This window comes from Nylanderia fulva, unplaced genomic scaffold (genome assembly GCF_048542155.1).
Source record: "Nylanderia fulva isolate GAGA-0341 unplaced genomic scaffold, ASM4854215v1 Scaffold13, whole genome shotgun sequence".
Taxonomy (NCBI): domain Eukaryota; kingdom Metazoa; phylum Arthropoda; class Insecta; order Hymenoptera; family Formicidae; genus Nylanderia; species Nylanderia fulva.
In genome coordinates this window covers 2521287-2543622 of record NW_028189518.1, presented here as the reverse complement: position 1 = coordinate 2543622, position 22336 = coordinate 2521287, and the positions used below count along the sequence as shown (strand labels likewise).

General features: G+C 36.9%; 5 protein-coding genes across 9 annotated transcripts in view; 2 read left to right on the top strand and 3 right to left on the bottom strand.

Annotated features, from left to right (window-relative positions):
* Positions 1 to 2562, bottom strand: part of LOC114932626 (general transcription factor 3C polypeptide 1) — an 11598-nt gene extending 9036 nt beyond the window's left edge. Inside the window, exons 1-3 of one of the 2 annotated variants that reach the window (XM_085479772.1) lie at positions 1994 to 2562; positions 1507 to 1700; positions 15 to 906 (exon numbers count right to left, since the gene is read on the bottom strand). In XM_085479772.1, the coding sequence (XP_085335898.1) occupies positions 15 to 906; positions 1507 to 1700; positions 1994 to 2087 (1180 nt within the window). In that variant the 5' untranslated portion in view covers positions 2088 to 2562. The remainder of the gene's footprint in view (positions 1 to 14; positions 907 to 1506; positions 1701 to 1993) is intronic. The other variant, XM_085479771.1, reaches the window with a different exon arrangement.
* On the top strand, positions 2280 to 5525 carry LOC114932552 (protein CNPPD1). The gene is made up of 5 exons (XM_029304826.2): positions 2280 to 2547; positions 2885 to 2978; positions 3160 to 3365; positions 3476 to 3604; positions 3943 to 5525. Exons 1-5 carry the CDS (start codon positions 2497 to 2499, stop codon positions 4720 to 4722), a joined length of 1260 nt encoding a protein of 419 aa, XP_029160659.2. The 5' UTR covers positions 2280 to 2496; the 3' UTR covers positions 4723 to 5525.
* LOC114932625 (uncharacterized) lies at positions 3475 to 9916 on the bottom strand. Of its 2 annotated transcripts, none has more exons than XM_029304920.2 (7): positions 8589 to 9916; positions 8041 to 8487; positions 7705 to 7830; positions 6688 to 6714; positions 6118 to 6185; positions 5853 to 6056; positions 3475 to 5453 (listed from the first exon to the last, which is right to left on the bottom strand). In XM_029304920.2, exons 2-7 carry the CDS (start codon positions 8381 to 8383, stop codon positions 5373 to 5375), a joined length of 849 nt encoding a protein of 282 aa, XP_029160753.1. In that variant the 5' UTR covers positions 8384 to 8487; positions 8589 to 9916; the 3' UTR covers positions 3475 to 5372. The 2 variants fall into 2 exon arrangements, with proteins under 2 accessions (XP_029160753.1, XP_029160752.1); XM_029304919.2 differs by having other exon boundaries at positions 6688 to 6729; positions 8589 to 9767.
* Positions 9629 to 16540, top strand: Nelf-E (negative elongation factor E). Its single transcript, XM_085479776.1, has 3 exons — positions 9629 to 9876; positions 10349 to 10839; positions 10971 to 16540. The coding sequence occupies exons 1-3, from the start codon at positions 9787 to 9789 to the stop codon at positions 11212 to 11214; spliced, it is 825 nt and encodes a 274-aa protein (XP_085335902.1). The 5' UTR covers positions 9629 to 9786; the 3' UTR covers positions 11215 to 16540.
* On the bottom strand, positions 11778 to 22336 carry LOC114932623 (uncharacterized). Of its 3 annotated transcripts, none has more exons than XM_029304914.2 (4): positions 20703 to 22336; positions 18465 to 18816; positions 12694 to 17131; positions 11778 to 11948 (listed from the first exon to the last, which is right to left on the bottom strand). In XM_029304914.2, the coding sequence occupies exons 1-4, from the start codon at positions 20870 to 20872 to the stop codon at positions 11863 to 11865; spliced, it is 5046 nt and encodes a 1681-aa protein (XP_029160747.2). In that variant the 5' UTR covers positions 20873 to 22336; the 3' UTR covers positions 11778 to 11862. The 3 variants fall into 3 exon arrangements, with proteins under 3 accessions (XP_029160747.2, XP_029160748.2, XP_029160746.2); XM_029304915.2 differs by having other exon boundaries at positions 13250 to 17131; XM_029304913.2 differs by having other exon boundaries at positions 11778 to 17131; positions 20703 to 22320.

Sequence of the window (22336 nt, the reverse complement as noted above, 5' to 3'; positions counted from 1 at the left end):
CATTTAAACTCTACCTTGAGATACACCTTCTGATTGACTCGCTTCAACAATAGCGTTTGCTTGTTTCAAGTAAGGAACATTGAATTTATGATTAGAAACATCCAATTCAAGGACATCTTCATCATCATCTTTCTCATCCTTATTCCATATATCCATAATGTTGGTATCTGGATACAGCAATTGTACAACTCTAATTTTCTTCTCCTTCGAGGGATCCTGTTTTTGTCGCCACTCGTTAGGTTCCGCGTTAGGATACAAAGTTCTATATAGCACGTAAATGTCCGTCTTTACAATTTTTTGAAAGAAAGCAGTTCTAAACAATTTCTTTATAGAATTTTCAATTCCAAGCTTTCTCTTAATCTCGTCATACTCAGCTACACCATTTTCTTTAGATCTTAGAATGTCGAGCACCTGTTCTGCCAAGTAAATCATTTTTGGTTTTCGCTCTACATAGAAACGTGGCAAATGTAAGAGGCTACCGCTACCGCAATGGCCGGCACTTTTCTGATGGTGAATTTGCTTTGTGATTAATTTGTGATGCAACAGAAACTTTCGATGATAGAACAAAGTCTTTGGATCCTCTTTGAGCGCTGCTAAACTAAGCTTGCCTTGAGTAACTTCACCGTGATAACGAGCTCTTCCCACTCTTTCTAAGAAGCAATAGTGCATGATTGTCAGTTCCAATGTTGGACTCACATCAACACCCATCAAAGCCTGTGTCCTGCTTAATTGAGATGCTACAATCACTAAACTTAATCCATATTTTTCTATTACTTCATTTAATCCTGCATTCTTCACTTTATCTTTGATATCTTTTCTTGTATAATATGTAGAACAAGATCCTTTCACACCTGTTTTAGGATCTTGAATAGGACAATGAGGATAAATATCTGGTGGAACATTTGCCTAAAAATAGAAAAGTAAAAAATGTGAGAAAAAATTTTTAGAAATTTAATTTGTTGTCTAAATTATAAATTAATAAAAATATAAGGCAAATTTAAAAATATAGTTTAACTTAAAACTTTGAATTCACAGATCTAATTAAAAACCTCAAAAAATAGATAACTTTTTACAAAATATATCTTTTATAAATCATTCAAATTTATATTTAAATTATGACTTAATAACATGTATTGAAAATTTTTACATAACACTGAATTTAATTACAACAATGCCTTGTATCAAAAGATTGTTCAAATTAAATATTTGTTTCTTGAAATCTCTTTTATCAAAGAATTAATGATTAATTTCATTTAATGCTCAACTTTTGACAGTTTTAACATTTTATAAAACTGTAGATGTTTGTCTGTATAAAAACTATGGCCAGTGTTCATAGTCTGATCTTAAATTTAAGATTGTCTTAAGTCTGTGGTCAGAGATCGACTTAAGATCCTGTTCAACCAATTAAATGGCTGCATGGTATTTTAAGCTCGAACTTAAGACAATCTTAAATATAAGATCAGACTATGATTACCAGCCTATAATATAACAAATTAATATACTCACTGGCTCATGTATAATGCCTAAATCAGGATTCACAAATTCATAACGATCAAATATTTCTAGTGGTTCTCTTGGTGTCTCCAATTTGTAAAATAAAAAGTCTTTCACATTTGTAATTATTGACCATACTTGTTCCATAAAAGGCTTAGGTAATGGCAATTCATCATTAAATCTGTTTGCTAATCTTATCCATAATGCTAAAACACAAAGAATATATGTAAAATATTGAAATTATCCCTAATGGCAGATGAAAAATTACAATATAATAAAAGTACAATAAAAATACAATAAAAGGAAATAATCAAAACTAAATATTGTGTAAATTAATAATATAAATTTCAAAAACTAAATACCAAATGTAAAATAATTGTTTTTCAGAAAAAATATATTATTTTACAGAAATTCTTTAGTTATTGTTTACAATACTTTTTATAATTTTAGACTTTTGGAAATTTAAAGTATAAAAAGTATAATGAAAATAATTGTTAACCTTGTAAAGTAATGCCATCCAATCCTTCCAAAGCAACTTCATCGACGACTGATTCCATTAAATTAAACGATGGAAATGTCATATTTAAATGCATGTAGGATTAACGCAAGATCCAAAAATTTCTTCTTGTAAAGTTTAATATGTTTCGTCACGAGGTCTTGTTTTCCTTGTATTTTCAATCTACACAACAGACAACAGCCATATTGTATCGAGAACTGTCAAACAACAATCGATTATCGCACAATCGATTATCGATTAATACAGCCAATTAGATTTCGATATTGCAATTACGTTCCTAACCTAAATTAAAGTAACCTAAATGAAACACGCCTTATATTATTTGTGAAACCAGCTACACGATCTGATATAGTTTTTTGGTTTCTTACAAAATTTTACATCACATGGATGAGACGATTTACTGAAACATACAACAGCATTTCTGGTTATTAAGTGTTAAATGTTACAAAGAAATTTATGGTACATATAAACGCGAACACTCAACAATGACGAACAGCTGGCAAGAGCAAAGCATGAATGGACCTGTAAATTCAATGGTAAATATACATTTGTAACAATTGTAACAGCTTTATAGATATTTCTGCATTATAAACATCAAAATTTAATAAATTTTAAATATTTTTGACGTTTTATATACACACACACACATATATATATATATATATATATATTTGTAATTAGATATATTTTTTATGATATTGTAGAATTTGAAAAATATAATTATCCATTTTTAGCGAAAGCATTTTCATTTAAAAATGAATAGTTTTTTTGAAAAAGATTTAAGAATATTGGATACCTGGATAAAAAGCTACTGCACTTTATTAATTGATGAACTGAATTCCTCATTAATGTATTCCGCTTATTTTGTTACAGGATCTAGAACATCACGAGTTTTTAAAGCGCATAAAAAAGTCATTGTACTATTCTAAATTACCAAAAATTAACTGTCTAAGTTTACCAGTCACTGGTTAGTATATTGAATTATAAAAAAAATTATAATCTATTGGAGAGATATATATATGATTTCTATATATTTCTATTTTATTTGGTTGCATATTTTTGTAATATTATTATTTATAAAAATAAACTCTTGATGCTATTAATTCAAAAAAATAAGAATCACAAATTAATTTTTTTTTTGTTTTCAGAATTGGCAGCTGAGCTTTTTACAGAAGTGAAGAGTGGTCATACATTGGAAAAACTCGATGTAGAGGAAGCAAGCAAAATATCTAGAAATGCATGTGTTTCTCCTTGCTCACTTGTATTGGCTTTGCTGTACATTAAAAGATTAAAGAACTGCAATCCAGAATATCTTCAGCAAGTAGCACCATCCGAGCTGTTTTTAGTTTCTTTGGTAATTATTTTTCAACTTCACAACACTTTTACTTAAGTTGTTAAATTTTAAAAATAGTTTATGTGTTACAATATTATATATTCAAATGGATTTTTATTAATAATTATCAGATGGTAGCCAGTAAATTTCTACATGATGATGGCGAAGAAGACGAAGTTTTCAACAAGGAATGGGCAAATTCTGGACAAGTGACTGTAGCTCGGATGAATAAATTGGAAAAAGATTTTCTTGCTGCAATCGTAAGCACACACATTATCTTATATATGTCAAGTTTTTAAATTATGAAATATATTCTTAAATGATTCATAACTAAAATTAAATATAAGACTGATTAAGTTTCAATTAAGTAGTATTTGTAAAATTATATTAATTATTTATCTAATTATAACTTGATATTTGGATATTTTATTTAATTGCTTGCTTCCAATGATTATTTTTATACAACAAAATTGAATTATTTATATTAAAGCATGTTAATTAAATAAATTATTTAAAGTTATTAAAGAATAAAAAACAAATTATTATCTACAGTTATTCATAATAAAATTTATCAACTTAATCGAAAATTTTATGTCAGGATTGGACAGTACTAGTGCAGCGTCAAGACTTTTGGGAAAAATTGCAACGACTAGAGAAAGACGTAGCATATCGAGAAGTACAAAAACGTGGATGGTGTTCGTATACAGAGTTGAATTGTCTGTTAAATTCCGTTCAACTTATTGCAATCGCACAAACTCTAATAAATGTCTCCTCCATCTGCTTGGCGACCTATGCTGCTGGTTTGGTGACTCTTGTGGGATCCACTCTGATTGCCCATTTCATTGTACAAAGTTGTTTACCTGGAGCGTCGCTAGATTCGAGACAATCTGTGAATCTGCAAACAAATTTAATGTCAACCGATTTATTGATAAATACACAATCCCAAGAAATCAACGCCAACAATCTTCCAATATCCGATTCGTTGATTCTGGATGAGAATCTTGATTATTCTACAGAGGTCGATCACGATGATGATAAGGATGACATAGTTGGTTGGCAATGGTGGCTGAATTCCATGATGACTTGGCTGCCCGAGTACTGTATTTTGGAGAACGATATCGAATGCACGAATTCCACTAGATTAAATATTACCAACGCTAAATTCTCGTTTAATTCGACGCAAGCTTTAAAGATAAGGAAGATAGAAAAGATAGACAAGATGAAGGATTTTGCACCAGAAGACTATCGTCGTAACGTGAATTGGAAGGAAGCATTAGGAAACATTGTAGTTTCAATTAGGCTAATGATTGAAAACGGTCGGACATATTATATTATAAAAGTCGTTCAGTCATCGATATTTTTAAATATTTACTATTAGCTTCCTCATAACGATTCGCCCATTAAATCTCAGAAGATATATACATATATCTATATTTTTTGTACTAACTTTTGTAACGTTCGATACTAACAGACGTGTTTTTCCAAATAAATATCTGATTACATACTACGAGAGAGAACATTGTGTGTGCTTCTATCATCTAGACATCAAATGCTATATATGGTTTATTTGATTTTGCATCAAATAAATATATACGAACGAACGAAAAACGACAGACATTCTTTTGGAACTGAGATTAAAACTTTTTTTTCCTAATTTTATCTATATATAAAAAAATTAAAAAACTTTTTTACTTGCTTTTATTTAATAGATTCAATGCTGAATCAAAATACCAACACAATATCATATGAGAATTAAAAAATTAACTATTTTAAAAACTAGTTAAAAAAGAAAATTGATATTACACACACATAACAATACTTCGTGTTCTCTATACAGTCTATATAACATCCTATACATTTATATATTAAATACTTTTGTTGGGACAAATTGTGTTATTGTGGCAGTTAAACTTTAAAATTATAAAAATTTATAGGCCATTTTAAAATAAAGTGCTTACTGTAAGTGAGCTGTTTACGGTCCCATGTGTTAATCCATTTAATTCGTTTCTCAGTCGATTTTCAAGCAATTTAGTTACTGCGGAAAAGCGCGGCTAGCGGTATAGGCGTCATACCAATAAGACATCCAATCGTAACTCCGATGACTCTGCCCTGTAAATGAAAAATTGTTGATAAATATGCTACATATAATTTTGCTAAATAAAAATTTATGCCAAATTCTAATTATCTCAAAATTTCTTTGTGCATAAAAATGATTATAATATCCAAATATTCTCTTTCCCCTTTTTGTTTCTGCATTTTTCTTAAATTTATATATATGAATAATATATAAATTTTATATTCTGTTATACTTACTATGTATATATTTTTTTAATTTTACAATTCTATTTAAAAAAATAATTTTTGTGTGATATATTTATCTATTAAATTTCTAAATTTTATAATAATATATTTCTATTAAATGTTTTAATTTCAATAAATAGTACACAAAATAAATTTTCATATATCTATTGTTATACTCGTAATAATTTAATAACATAGCAATCATACCAAGTTTGCGGCTATCCGTGTCCTAGGTAGATTCAGTTGCCCTAATGTCAACTTGGGCGCTTCAAAGCCGACTTTCTGGGCGAACATCTCGACGTAATGTACCGACCCGATTCCAATAACATCGGACACCGTGTTGCCCAATGCGGCCGCTGCCATGGTCGAGATAGGAAACCTTCTGTTCAACACCAGCTCAATTTGATCGCCCTGAAACATTGATCTTAAATTTCGCACGCAACAGAACGACGAAAACCTGTGAGATACATACAGCAACAATCATGATGAAGTTGTCAAGAAAACCAAACCCGACGAACGGAATTGCGTTTGCAATTGCGACTGCAAAAATACAACAATTATCTGAGATTATTTGCATTTTTAATTGGAATCTATGTGAGAGATTTGGATTATTATATATATATATATAAACATAAAATTGTGTATTTTGTATTTATAGTTTTATTAAAATAAAAATCTTTATATATAAAATTTCATTAACTATTTCATTTTAAATTTGATTTTTGAGTTTTGCTTTTAAAACAACATTAAATAATTGTATACTAACAAGCTTTAATATTGAATATTAAAACCAAAGATTCCGACATTTGTATTCACAATTATAATCTTAAAAATATATAAAATTATAATTCAAATATTTGTGTGCGAAAAAAGAATATAACTTCTAAATAATATATATAATCATTGTGTCATCATAATAGAATCAATTAAAATGTAATATGTCATGCAAGAAACTAAGCAAAAAAGATGAAAAAGAAATAAATGCAACTGATTATTTGCTCATAAATATGTAACTAAAAGCTGTAACGACAATAGTACATACCTAGTACCAGATCTTTTGTAGTTGGTTCTGGAACGTTTTCAACTGCAATGAGAAAAAATACAATATAAGTCTACAATTATTACGTTCTATATATGTATGTAATTTACATCTAGAAATTTATATACAATTGTTTAATAATTCTGGCAAGCATCAAATACTACATCAATCAAAAATACTACTAGACGAATTATTCTACTCTTCACATATATAAATTGTATATTTGAAATGATGTATTCTTTAGTAAAAATATTTCGAGTAAAAAAAGACATTGTCTTAAGAAATTTTTAAGTAGAAAAAAAAACTATTGAACAATTATTTTTAATGATGTATTATATCATAAAGAAAATAAATACAGAAACAAGAAAAGTTTCAAGATTATAGAATATCCTTAATAAACTTTTGAAAACATATAATCATTTTAGCATAGAATAGTAATAGAGGTACATGTCTGCATAATGTGGGATAGTTTTAAAATAAATCTAAGTAAACAGTTACTACAAAACCAGAAATTTTACGATATTGGAAAATAAAATGTAAAGGAAGACAAAATTAATATAAACTAATTTCCACAGTGGAAAAACTGTTTAAGAAAGAAGAATCAGAGAAAAAATGTTCAAAGTATTACCTAACTGTGGTACTGTGGTTGACCAAAACATCCAAAAAGTTGTGTGAGAATAGAAGAAGTAGGCAAGAGTGTTAGTGTAATTAGAGAAAGAGAAAGAGAAGAAAAAAAATGAAAGAATGAGGAAAGTGTAACTTACAGAATAACATCCATGGAGATCGCATTGCAGGAAAAAGATTCCATTATATCCAAAGATAAATAACAGTCGAGGGTGTTAATTTTATTTTGCGACATCTATAGATGATAAATCTAAGTTAATTTTTATAACACTTTATGCATGTAACAGAGACTGGTACACCGCATCAAAGATTATTGAAATAAAATTGCGCTTCCTTCTTCAGCAGTCTTGACAAATAAACATGTATGATCCAAATAATAAATAAGAATGTTCTTACCATATTTGCGATTTAACCAATCATCTGGCATGGGGCAGAAGGTTCCTGTAGGATCCACTTCACCCAACGATGGTATTTTACTAGGTCTGCCAAGCTTGCTCCTCCATCGAAAAGCTGCTAATTGACCTAACAAAAAGGCAAGAACTTAATAACATGTAAAACATACAAATAAAAACTCAATAATTTCAATTATAATATATAAGTATATTAAATAAGATAAAATTCCATTAAAAGAAATTTTCTATCAAATATTGATTCTCAAAATAAGTTTTATGTTAAATAACAATTCATTTAACAGTATAAATTTCTTACAATCTCCATAAGCAATATGTCTACCTGTATAACCAGCTTTGTCTTCCTCCGATTTGCTTTCATTCAATGCCGCCAAGAACAGCTTACGTTCTTCCGAGCTAAGCTTCGAAGTCAATTCCTTTGCTTGTTGCTTCGTCAAGGCTTCGATGACAGTGTCGGAGGAAATTGGAGTTCTCGTGGAAGAGAATTTTTTGCTTAGAATTCGTGAAACGTCAACGATGCACGACGACGCGGGGCAACATCGCAATAATGCGTTGTTCATTAATATTTCATTACGATTACTAGAATAATGTGATTTCATGTTGAATTGTACAAAGTCCTTCGAAACAAATCCTCGTCGACCAAGGACTGTCATCGACACGCACATCTTGTCAAAATTCGAAGATTCGAACGCTTCGAACGAAAGATAATTTATACGTCGAACTGTGGAGTGATTGGCACGTTTTCTTAAGGAGGAATCTTGAAAATTATCTGGAACAAACAGGTAAGTGTGGGAAAAAAGTTCAAGGATCCATCGATGATATCGGACGGAGCTTTCGAGACGGTGACGTCAAACGCAAATTCGAACTCACGCGTAATAATAATAGAAGGGATGTATTTTTGCGCACATGCGTCAATATGTCACTTAACACGTGACTCTTTGACAACCTCATATTTAAATATAACATAGATGTTTTTCTTTCTTTCTTCTTTAAAGATCTTGATATTTTCCTCAGGTATATTACTTTGTCTCTTATTGTATCGTTGATATATTTAAACACATTTCCTCTATTATTTTTCTGTAACAAACAGCCTTGAGCAGCCCACTCCATCTATACACAATTCACTAATTAAAGTGACAAATCTTTTTTTCGACTATTGATAAAATCACTGCTCAGAGTGCTCATGCAGTTGCGCACGATTTTTTATGAATTTATGTAAATATGTATATATTTTTATTAAAATATTTATTCTCATACACACATATAGATGACATAGATACATATTCTTGATAAGAAAACGATTTTTCGATAACTTCAGAGAGAGAGAAAGAGAGATGTGCCTTTCTCTCTCGCTTCGCCGTATTGCGCAGTAGAAGACGGTGGTGGGGAGACTGGAATGCGCACTAATGCGCAGGTGTTCTCCCACTCCGGCTTCACTCCCGTCACGTGACACGTGACGCGCCGCATACCAGCGCCGTCAGTCAAAGTCAAAGTCGATTCAAAGTCGCATTTCTCTCTCTCTCTCTCTCTCGCCACGATAATTAGTCATTGTACGAAAAATTCCTTAATTAATACATCATCTGTTTATACATATATGTGCGTATAATGCATCTGTGCGAAATAAATGATCGATATTGATGTCACAAACTTTACACGCACATTTCTTTCCGCGAGTTTTTATTTTCGATTTGCTTTTATCGGAATTGTTCGAAAATGTTATTGAAAATGTTCGTATTATTACGCATGCGCGAAGGACTTATCCCTCCCATTGGGATATGTTCCAAAATTTCTTGATAACAGAGCAGCTTTTGATTGACCAACCAGAACGGAGAAATATTTGCTTCGTTTGTCCTGATTGGTTTATCGAATTTTACGATTTTACCTCATTCCAAGAGGTAAATTTTAGAACGCACCTATTTTTTCGAATGCCTGTTAAAAATCGAGCAAGAGCAACACGGAGACAAACGTAAAATCAGATTTTCTAAAAATTTCTGAATATAAAAAGTGAAACATTTATAATTTTGATATAAAGACGAACTTGAAATATTTCGTTTATTGTTGATATTACATGCAAAACATGGTGTACCTGCATTTTCCGTCAAATTTAACCGAAGAAGAGCTGATGTTGCAAGCCAAGTACAACAAACTCAAGAGAAAGGTACAATAAAGGTTATGTTTATATTTTTATGTCAAACGTGAATGCATTACAGTTATTATAATAAATTATAAAAAAGATGATAGAAAAAGAAAACGAAAAAACGTGCTAGAGAATTAAAAATATTATAGCAAATAATAGAAAAAAAATATGTGTTAAATATGCAATTAAAAATATTATAGCAAATAATAGAAAAAAAATATGTGTTAAATATGCAATTAAAAACATTATAGCAAATAATAGAAAAAAAATATGTGTTAAATATGCAAAGAGAAAAATAATGCATGTCCTTTAAGTATATATATATATATATATATGTGTATATAAATATTTAAATCTATTTAACAGAATAATAGTAAAATTAAATTTCTAAATATATTTGCAAAAATAAATTATTTATTCCCTAAATAATTGTTATGTTGCACGTTTCTTCAATTATATCTTAATTATCTTATTGTCAATTACCTTTTGTTAGAAAAAGGCGCTGCAAGATTTAAAGTCCCCTAAACAGGAAGTAGAACGTATTCCTCAGGCACCAAAACGGCCTACAGAGGCAAGAGATGCTCGTGAAGTGGCTAAGAAATTAATCAAATCTGGTGTGATCACAGCTCCAAAGACTCCTAAACGACCGGAGCAAACTTTCAAGAGATCTCGCGGGCTGGAAAGGAAATTAAACAGTACAGAAAAAACTATTAGTTCTTATCAACCATTTTCTGCGACACAAGAAGAAGAAGAAACAGAAGCGGTGAGACCAAGAGTAAAAGATTTGTACAATAGCTTTGTTGGTGCTCAAGACACTGGAGATAGGAATGTCGGCGACACTCAATCTCCAGTTAAGCAAGAAGTTAAACCACGTGCAGGAAATACAATATTTGTATGTGGCTACAAGATAACAGAAGATTATCTCAAGAAACATTTTCAAACTTTTGGAAATATTGTTAATATTTCAATGGAAGTAGAAAAAAAGTAAGCGCAATTGATTTTTCCTATGTGTGTGTGTATATATATATATATAACTTTGCACAGAATTCAAATATATTAGAATTATTTGTGCAGTAATACAAATAATAATTCCGTATTTCCTATGCTTTTTTTAGCCGTGGTTTTATAACTTTTGAAAAAGCTGAGGCAGCTGAAAGAGCAATAAGTGAAATGGATGGTAGTATGGTCTCTTCGATTCAATTGAAAGTATCATTAGCAAGAAGACAACCTATAATAGAGCCTGTGAGTGATACTATGTCTAGTTCTATGTGGTCACCGATTGCAGCTAATTATTCACAAAAAAGTGCACATAAAGACAGACGTGATCTTAAAGTGTATGAAGAGGATCTTTTCCAATAAATGCAAGTATTTTTGCACATTATTCATAAATTTTCAAATGAAACTTACAACGTTGAATAATCTTGTTATATATTTTTCAACAATTTGTTATATTTGATACTTCTCTTTTGAAATTTGCCATTAATTTATTTTTTATATTACACGTTTCTATCTCATTGTGACACATTATGTGTCATTAAAACAATAAATTTGTAATAAATATATATAGCAAACATTTTTTATGAAGTTATGGTCATATATATATATATATATATATATATGTATATATGATTTTTTGTTTTACTTGCTTTTTTAAATTGATAGTATGCACAATAACTTATATATGTGTAATATTAAAATATGTGAGTGGAGATAAAGAAAATTAAAAATAAAAAAATTGCTCAGTAACTTAACTAGCATAAATACAGATACTTCACTATATATTTTCTTTTAAATTGCAAAAAAATTGTCATCTAAAATATTCAATCTTTTATCTATACTAGATCTACACTAAAAAAATAACTTATTCATACTTGTGTGTAAAATAAAATTAGATAGATAAAATAGATAAATTAGACCGAAAATTGTTGTAAATAGTATACTTCAGGTATTAATTGTACATTTGGCACAATGATAAAATTACAATTTATTTGTTACAAACCTGGTATTTTATTTTGATGTTTGTATAAGAACTATAATCCGTAATTCCGTTCCAATTCCATGCTTCGTCCTAGTTTGTATATTTTTTTTACTTCCTTCAACACAAAATTATTGTTATATAATACAAATTTATACAAGAATATGAAATTTTAATTTCTATGTACCAATGAACTATTTATGAATATGCATGATATGATGTAGGCAAACTGGATTGTAGAAAATATTATTGAGGGGGATTAAAATAATCCCAATGATGCAAATGTGTTACAGTTCGTGTGCTATTGAAATAATATATCAACAAGCCTACAATCAAAAGTAATAGAGCACATATCGCTAATTCTACTTCTCTGATTTTCTCTCTTGTGTCATCTATACTTAGCGTGGACGTTAAATACCTTATAAAATGCCTCATGGCTTTTATACCGGCCGATCGAAGAACTCGGAGAAGCTGCTGTGTAGTGTCTATAACACCAGGTTCTGTATTAATGCGTCGACTTGTTTCATTCAGAGAAAAAAACTGGATTGGAATTTCAGAGGCTGGAAAGGCGATGAAATGAGTCGAGTTTAAAGGAAAGGAGGATACTGGCGATTCAGAGGATTCCCTTTGTCTTTCTCTAAGGGATTGTCCTGTATCGGAAGAGTGGGAAATGACAGCACGCTGCGGTTGAGCGGCCTTAGGGACATTGTAGCTAGTGTCCGAAGAATAGGAAATAACGGCTCGCTGTGGCTGAGCATCCACAGAGGTACCGTGTCTCGGTACGATCGTGTCAGGCGTGTCGGGAGTCACAGAGATGACTGGTGGCAATGAACGGACTGGGGACGCGGTTTGTCGCACGATACCTTTGCTAGGCGAAGGGGATCTAGATCTCGACTTGCGAGGAATCTGGTCTGTTTTACTATTAGACAAATCGTCCTTGCTGCCGTGAAGACTCGTAGATGTTGTGTCCGGGTCGACAATAGTAGTAGTAGCAGTAGTAGTAGTAGTAGTAGTTGTTGTAGTAGCAGTAGCAGTAGTTGTAGCAGTGGTGGTAGTAGTAGTAACAATAGTAGTCTGGACAGAGCTACTCGAAGGTTCGTCAACGCGTTCTGGCGACACTCTCGATTCGGAAGATCGAGTTGAAGGCACATCCGATGTAGGATATGAAGCACGAGATTCGTCGACATGAGAGCCCGATGTGGTTTGCGAACTCAAAGTTAGGGGATGTTCGGAATCTAAAATTTGTAAGGACTTATCTTGAGCAACCGTGAGCAAATGTATGGGGAATTCGTCTTTGTCCTTGGATTCTAATTCATCTATCGTAAGCGTCTGTAAGGAGGGGAATTCTTTGGTTTGAGCAACTGAAAGGACGTGTGTTAACTTTTTGCCCTTGACATCTATTATGTCTGTTTTAACAACCTTTTGATCGTCGTCAGCTTCTATCTCCTTGACTTCCGTCTCCTGGACTTCCACCTCCTGGACTCCCGTCTTCTGGTCTTCTGTCTTCTGGACTTCCGTCTCCTGGATTTCCATCTCCTGAACTTCCGTCTCCTGGATTTCCGTTTCCTGAACTTCCGTCTCCTGGACTTCTGTCTTGTGGACTTCCGTCTTCTGGACTTCCGTTTCCAGGACTTCCGTTTCCAGGACTTCCGTCTCCAGGACTTCCGTCTCCAGGACTTCCGACTCCAGGACTTCCGTCTTAACTTCCATCTCCTTGTCTTCCATCAACTTATCTTCCATGGACGCCGGCTCGTTCACGATGGCCACATCGTATTCTGCTACTTCCTGCAAATCTTCTTCCAAAACAAATTCCTGCTCTCGAACTTGACTGTGGTCGATCGTGGGAATGTCGGGAATTATCTTGCGACTCGCAGACTCCTCGCTTTCGCGGTGCCTCTCCTGCACCTGCACCACGGTTTCCAAGTGACTCCTAATCGCCATTAGTTCTCTGATAATAGCCGGTGAAAAACTCTCCTCCAGAGAACCGCTGCCTCCTCTCAATTCCGAGGCTGTGATCATCATTGCGTCCACTTCGGACGCTACAATTTTGTGCGCTTCTATTTGTGATACGCTCAGTCGGTCGACCTTCAAGTCGCCGACTTCGAGACTACTGATTCTCAACGGTTCGTCAGACCGTAGACCTGAGGATCTGATTTGAGGTCGCGGTTGCGGTTCTTCCGCGACGCGTTCTTCCAAATGCGGCAATCTGTGCTTGTCTTCTAAATCTATCTCTCTCATTGGTGATGGTGTCAGTGACACCGTGTCAAATGTCATTCGAATATCTTCTTCTAGTCGCTCTTCTTTTTCCTCTTCTTCTTCTTCTTCTTCTTCTTCTTCTTCTTCCTCCTCCTCTTCTTCCTTTCGCATAAACTGCGATATTGGTAATGGCGGTACAGGCGGCGTGCCTGTTCTACTCGGACTGGGTATACGCTCCATCGACACCATCACTTGTGAACCAGATCTAGAATGTGTCATTATAAGCTTCGCCTGGGTGATCTCCTCGATCACCATGTCGTCCGGCAATGGATCGGTTTGTGTCGCTGCTGTCGTCTCCATCATCTCCGGGTACTCGAACGGGGTGCGAGGTCGTTCGATGATCGCGTGTTCCTTCCTCGCCCTAGGTGGTCGCGGTGGCGCCGGAAGCGGTCGACGTTGAATTTTATTAAGCATCCCGCTACGGAGATCTCTGTGCTCGACATCTTCTGCGTCAATCTCGATATAAGGCGCGGATTCAGAGGGTGTCATACCAATAATCGATTCCGATGCCATGCTGGTATCTCTCGTTCTGGCGGGTCCCAGAGTGCTGTAAGCTCGTTGAGGTCGTTTAGGCGGAGTCGGTCTCGGGGTTGTAGCGAATTTGTTGCGTTTTCTTCTAGGTGGCGGTGGCCTTGGCGGTTTCTCCCGCTTTTCCACGATTGCGTAACCGTTGAAATCCTGCGCCGAGTCGTTCTCGTCCTCTCGTGGTATATCTTCTTCGACGTAGCCGGCTTCCGGCAAAGATTCCGCGCCGTGCGATGTTCTGTCTTCGTCCGCGGCAACCGACGTCCCTCTTGAACGGGATCGTCTCTTCGGCGGTACCGGTATCGATTCCGGTGCGGATTCCGCTCGTCGATGCCGCGCGTCTAGGTTGACAAAGTTCTCGCGACTCGTGGACATTACAACATTACGTTCAATCAACGATTGTCGCGATCGCGACGATCTCGTCGGTATCACTGGCTTCTTGGACTCGACAATTTCGACTTCCCACACATCGCCGCGATGACCATTGCAGATTGGTGCACTCACGTTGCCGTTTCTTCGATTCATTATTGTCTCTCGGTGCGAACGCTTCCTGCGTATCGGTACGATGGGTGGCGTGGCTGAAAGAAGAATAGATGACTGAACAGGCGTCTCGGGAAAGAGTATCGGCATCTCCATCGGCGGCTGCGATTGACTACGCAAAGATGATCTCGACTTTCTTCGCATCGGTTTTACCACAACTATGTCGTCTAATGGCTCCTGCGATGATTCCGGATGATTCCCCTCCGCCTGGTATACCACGCGGTGTCTGGAGTCGCTTCTAGAATCGCTCCTCGTGCGTTCGCGGAACATCTCGTCCACGATCGACGCCTCTCGACTACGTCGAGCCGCCGCGCGTTCCCGTTTCGGTCTGATCGGTGGTATCATTTCAGTAGACTCCTTCGTTAAATCCTCCTTACGTTTCCTCAAGGTTCGCGTTCTCATGGGACGTTGAGGCGGCGGACTAGGTGGAAGCTCGTCGTCCTGCAAGGCACTGACGATTTTCGATCTGAGAGCTTCTCGGATCTCATCGGTTAGGAAATTGTTCAGGTTCATATCGTCCTGACTGATACCTCTCGCCCGCACGAAGAACTCGTCGGAATCGATCTCTTCTATGACTCCGCGACGTCTTCGATCACAGGAACTGCCGCTAGACGCTTGTTGCTCCCGATCGGATTGCATCGAGGAAGGCTCATGTTCCTCTTCGACTTCCTCCAATTCTCCTTCTACTTCCTCTTTCTCCTCCTCAGACGCCATTTTACGCGGTTTAAATTGCCTCGGATCTACGGCCATGAATGCTCCGTCGTATCCTTCTCGTTCCAAAACTCGCGGTATGTCCTCGTCCAACGATCGTGATCTGGGAATCGGTCTGAATTTTTCCTGAAGCATCATTTCTTGATCTACGCGCCAATCATCCCGCGCCATCGCATCTTCATCTTCTTCGACTTCGTCTCGGTGTTTCATTTCTTGATCGCGATATAATCTCGGATCCATCGCTTCTTCGCGTTCGTACGATTCTTCTTGCCGTCTCTTGTGAAGTCTCCTCGGCGGAGCTGGATGCCGATCCGACATTTCTGATGACTCTTGCTCATAATCCATGTACTGTATCTCCTCTTCGTCGTACTGTTCCCGTTTTCTCGTATCTTCCCAGGGAATCGCGCGAGCCGCCGCCATTATCTCCTCTTCTGTTCTAGCGGACAGTCTTGGCGGTTCTTCCATTGAACTCTGACGCCACGGAGGAGAGCCATCGCTCGCCGCTACCTCATCCTCAGGCCGATCCTGGTCCGGAGTATCAGCTGAATGCCCAAAACGATGGGACCATCTGGCGCTGAAGCGTTTTCCTTTCCCAGGACGAGGAAAAGTCGCGCTTTCCGCGGACTGATCCCTAGAATCCTTGGGCGAGGACGTTGCGTACTCCCCGTGCTTCTTGGACTTCTTGTCGAAAATGCGCGGATACGTGGAGAAGTCGAAGATGTTGCGCTTGGAACCAACGGTGGACTCGGTCGAGTGTTGCTGCTGTTGCTCGCGTAGAGAAGGTGCCCGTTTGACGCGAGCAAGCGCGTCTGACAAGCGGATGTTGGGCTTCTTGATGGTGAATTTTGACCTGTCCGGCAAGTGGAAGCGCGACTTATCCGGGAAACTGAATCTCGGTTTCTCCGGCAGATGAAACTTGGATCTGTCGGGCAAACTGAATTTCGTTCGATCGAGCGGCAGGCTGAATTTCGCCGTTTTCTCGGATATGGACGTTCTTATTCGGTCCATTCTACTAGGTCGCTTCTCCACCGATTTGCGGGATTTTTCCGACTTGCCGCTGCTCGCCGCCGTCGATCTTGTCGTCGTCGTCGTTGTGGTCGTCGTCGTCTTCTTTTTATCGGGCTTCTGCCGTTTTTGTGGGAACGAGAACGAGGGACGTTGGATATTCCGAAGTCGAGAGCGAAGTTTACAAGCTTCCGTCTTCATGCGCTGAGATAAACCGCGAGCACCGCGTCGAAGTGGCAGTTCCTCTATTGCCGACGAGTCTACCTGGAATGACGAATGCTTTCGTGAGAAATGAAGCAAATTAAAAAATATATATAAACATATAATTAAGTTTCATTTATATATTGTCTTTTAAAAATTGTAAAATAAAAATAATATTTGTGAAAAGTTATATAAGTAAAAATTTCAAAATAAAAGTAATATTTGTAATATCATAGAAAATAACAAAATATAAAAGAAATAAAAATATATTAAAAAATTGGAATACACTTAGAATTGAATATTATAATATCGGTCGAACACACAGTCCTCATTTTGAGGTCACAATGAAAATAAATTAGTATCGTGCAAAGCATTCGACATGCAATGTCGCTTAGAAACACGCAAAGCGCATTAAAAGCGTGCATATTTTAAATTACTATGACGTAGCCTAACCACTATAATTAATCGCAAAATAAGCCACATATTGTCAGGTTCAAGAAGTTTCGAATTTATCTGTTTAGCTTCAGCGGAAGCTATCGCGAAGACTTTGCGTATCACAACAATTTGCGCGAGCTTAGATTTATGTTCCCATTGAAAAATATACCGGCAAGGTCGAAGGATGATTAATATTTTGACAGCATACATATTCTTGGACCCGATTGCGCAATAGGGATGGAGAGACTCGAGCTTTCTGGAACGTATTGCGAGTTAACGCGATTGCACAATCGGACAGTGACACGTCGTGTCTCCCTTTTACATGCGAGTTTTGCTAAATATAGGCTCCATTTGGCGCGAGTGATGAACCGAAGACAACAAGATCAATCTCGAGCCTCGTGGCGTTTTTTTAAATTCCGGTGGTCTCTATCGATTCGCAGCTATATTTAACCGCTTTTTCATGTTATTTTTTTATTCAATTTATACGAAGAAAGAAACACGGTAGCCGCCCCAATTCTCGGGAATGAACCTATAAATCTATAGATCCTTTCGGAAAAAAGAACAAAATTATTAATATATCGGTCTTGCAGCGTCCTTAATTGTGGTTTTTGCAATTATCTGTAATTCACTTTTCACACAAAGGTGTTTTCAGACTAACAAGCAGATTTTTCCTTCACATGTGCTTTCCTACACCAAGAGAATTTTCTCTTGAAATTTACCCTGAAAATCATGGTAATCGTGAGAATATATAAGAATTTCTCTGATTAAAAGTATTTACTACAATACAAAATATTAATTTGTACATATGGTAAAATTAATCGAACATATTTTATATCTTATTGTGTTAAATATTAATATTTTTCTTGTGGTAAATATTAATTGGAGAAACACTTTCAGGGACAAATTCTAAGAAAGAAAATTCTCTTCGTGTACGAATATTCATCTCTTCGCCGGATATTACCTGACTGGTGTTGACCTCGCCGTCGGTCCTGGACTCGGTGTAAGGGGTAGGCGCGTCGAGGAATTGCTCCTCGAGCCTGTCCTGGAACTGCTGCATCGTGGGTTCCTGCTCCTCGGAAGTATCGCCGATCCCGCCAACGGCCTCGCGGCCCTCCATCGCGCTGTCTTCGATCTTGCCATCCAACGGGAGGATCAAATCGCCGTCCAGGATCAGCTCCGGCGGCAACCGACTCCGGTCGTCGATGCTGTCGTCGCTGTCGGCGACGGGCATCACGTCCGTGTCGACGATACGCACCACCGGCGCCATCGCCGATTGTGGTAGCGGCGGCGCGATCGGTTCGTACTCGTGCTCGCTGTTCGGAAAATTCATATTTCTATTTTTACGAGTATAATTAAAATTCGAAAAAATTGTATGTCGCAAATAGAAAGGTTGATTTTTTTATATATACAAATTTTGCGCGATTTGCGGTGTCAAATGTTTGTAAATGTCCTCAGCGAGGTGCGAGGAACTCTCTTTGCACCACGTGAAAGTCAGGAATGTCGAGCAAACGAGCATAATTGGGCATGACAAATTTATTGTCAGATCAATTGCGCATTTCATCGAAAAGTGGCCACGATATTGGTATGAAAATGTGATGATAAAAATTAATCTTCTTCTTTTACAATCTACCATATCTATAGTAATAAGTTCGTACTCGTGCTTGCTTGTTCGGAAAATTCATATTTGTAATTTACGAGTATAATTATAATTCTAAAACATTCTAAAAATTCGAAAAAATTGTATATTACAAATAGAAAGGGGTTCACTATTTTATATTATAATATATATACAAGTTTTGCGCGATTTGTGACGTCAAATGTTTGTAAATGTCTCCAATAAGGTACGAGGAACTCTCTTTGCACCACGTGAAAGTTGAGATTATCGAGCAAACAAACTGCATAATCGGGCATGACGAATTTATCGTCAGATGAATTGCGCATATCGAAAAGTGGCCACAATATTCGTATGAAAATGTGACGATAAAAATTAATTTTCTTCTTTTACAATTTACTATGTCTATAGTAATAGGTCAAAACACGTTGAGTTACGTCATATCTATATAAAATTCATCCTAAACGTGTCTCTTGCGTATTTCCAAGAGATCTGTGCATCTTCTAATTCCTCCCATCCGATCATGACGTATTGCTCTAGGTATTTCGATCATCTGTTTTTGATCTCATGAGACCAATGCAAACGAGTGCAGGACGAAATTATACAGGGTATCTACATTCGAATGGTCATGTCGATCGAACAAAACTCATCAACCGAAATGTCACTGGTGTCATAATTTCACCTTTTGTTCGTTTTGAAATTCGAGAATCGAGTAAAAATTGATTGCACTTTTAATGTCCTTTAGATTGTACTTTTAATCCCTTTAGACTTTAGACCAAACAGTATTATTTCTCGTAGACATTATACTTTACATTATTTTTATATTTTCTGAAAATATGCTACTTACAATTTTTGCATTTAAAGAATTCGATTGTAACTCTGAGTGAAAAATTTTGCACGCTATTTATAAAGCAGAAATTGAATGTGAAGTCAAGTAAGTTAAATTTTCAACGCTGATACGGAAAAATCCACATAAACGTCGCAAAAATATCCTCAAAAACATGTTGTATTTTTCAGATATTTTTCAAACTTAAATTGGACAAATCCTCATGTAAATTTCAAATTTCTTCCTTGCATTTCCGTGTTGTTTAGAATACATGCATCTTTTACAATTACAACGTTTTCTTCTTCATGAATGAAAATCCGAAATGATTTTAACATCGAGATAACGTCTAACTCAGCATCGAGATTCACCGAATCACTCTCGCGAACGGTGCAAACCCGCTCTATATAGCATCCAATGTACGGTCTAATGATTCCGCGTCCATCCCGGGGAGGTCATGGCGTATTCGAGACGCGGGTCGCGGACGGGAAACTGGACTTGGCAGATTTGGGAGCTGACCGAGCTTTCTATCTATAGCCAGCCGGGCGAACCTTAAATAGCCGCGGTGATCCGCGATGCGGTTTCGCACGGCGTGTAACCTGTACCCGATATACGCGACGAAGAGGATACAGGTGGGTCAGATGAATATCTAACAAGGACCACCTTACACCTTGCTCCATCATCCATGTGTGGGTGAAGGGTAGGTGACCGGGTGTTCGTCTTGCTGGTTTTGCGACGTCGGTGTAGAAGAAAGGTATACTGACCTGCAGCGGACCGCAGGTGGCTGCTGCATCGTCCTGGATGATGGTCTGACGAGGAGAGCACGTCGTTCCGGCAGAAGCGAGTCGCTCTGGTAGAACTGACAGCCGCAACGGACCTCGCGTCCGAGGCTCGACGTCGACGAAGCGCGTCGTCCTCGTTGCTCCGGCTCCATCCCCACCCCCGGAGAAACGACGCCGGTGATCCACCTCCAGTCTTCTCTTCCTCTGCCTGTCTACTTGACTTTTGACGTCGACGATCAAGAAACGACGACGACGTTTCGTAGTTCTTCTCGGGACGTCGTCCACGAGACGACGTCCCTTCGTCTCTTGGTTCAAGAGAAGAGGAAGAGACAGAGAGAGATAAAGAGAGGGAAAGAGAAAGAGAGAGAGAGAGAAATAGTATGGAGAGAAGGAGGCTGAGCGGTCGCTAGAGCAGCCCGCTGCAGCGGCTCCTAGCCGACTCTCTTCTATACCCTCGGCCGCCCATCGCGAACGCGACCGGAGCGAACATCAAATTATTTATAGCAGCCACCGGTATTCGGTGGACCGCGACACTGTCTCGGGAACGCCCGAATCACCTGGTGCATCTGCGGTCGTCGTCGCGGTGCGCGCGTACTGCGCCTCGTGAATCAATTTTATTCGGTGCATCGTCACTCTTCGGGGAATATTCGGGTGGCTGCTGATCGAGAAGCGGTGTGGTTTCCTCTTTCCCTTCGTTTAGTTTCGGTTCGGTAGACGTAGAAGAAATCACGTCACGATTGGCTAAGTATCAAAAGTCATGTATTGTGTTAAATACGGAGATTTGTTGGAATTATCTGGTCATCGAGCAAAGCAAATTGATGTGGCTGTGAAATATGACATGTACATGATTATTCGGAATTCTATTATCGTTCGGCAGAATTTCTCGACGATGAAATGACACTGACAAGTACTGCTAACACGGCGTGAAATTAGGGTACAGCTGCGGTATTCTACATTATATTAGCGTCTTAATTATCACTTACCAACGTCTTAATTGTCGAAGAAGGTCACTTGTACAATGGCAGCAGTACAAGTAATTTAATAATTTTTTCGCGTTATTTGAATTCTGTATAAAGTCGTAATTTTTTATCGTTATCGTACAAAGAAGAAAGTAAAAAAAATCTTGTTCTCCTACACCTCCTCGAGATCCTCGATTCTTCCAAAATCTCCTCTACTTTCGCTTATTAATCCTGAGATCTGCAGCTAGTACAAAGCAGGACCGTCTCGATAGATCTGAACAACATGTCCATCTTCAGTGTTTTTCCGATTTCGATTTGAAATGTCGAAAGACAAAAATCGTGCGACTTGATTGTGTTTTTTCTTGGACAATTTCGATGTAAATACCATCTTTCCGCAGCTCGCGTAATATGAAGAAAGCATGGAATTTCAGTCTAAGATTGTGTCACGTCTTGGCATTCGATGCCAACAACGCAACACAATATAGTTGATGACACCTAAACAAATACCAGATTTGTGTTAATGCACCTCGGTCAATGTAAAAATAAATCGTAGAAAAGAGTCGCGCAGCTGCGCTATGCATATTCTTCAAGAAATCTGCATTCGTAATTGTACATATTCGTGATTCAATGTATAAACGTGTCTCAAGATTACCGGTG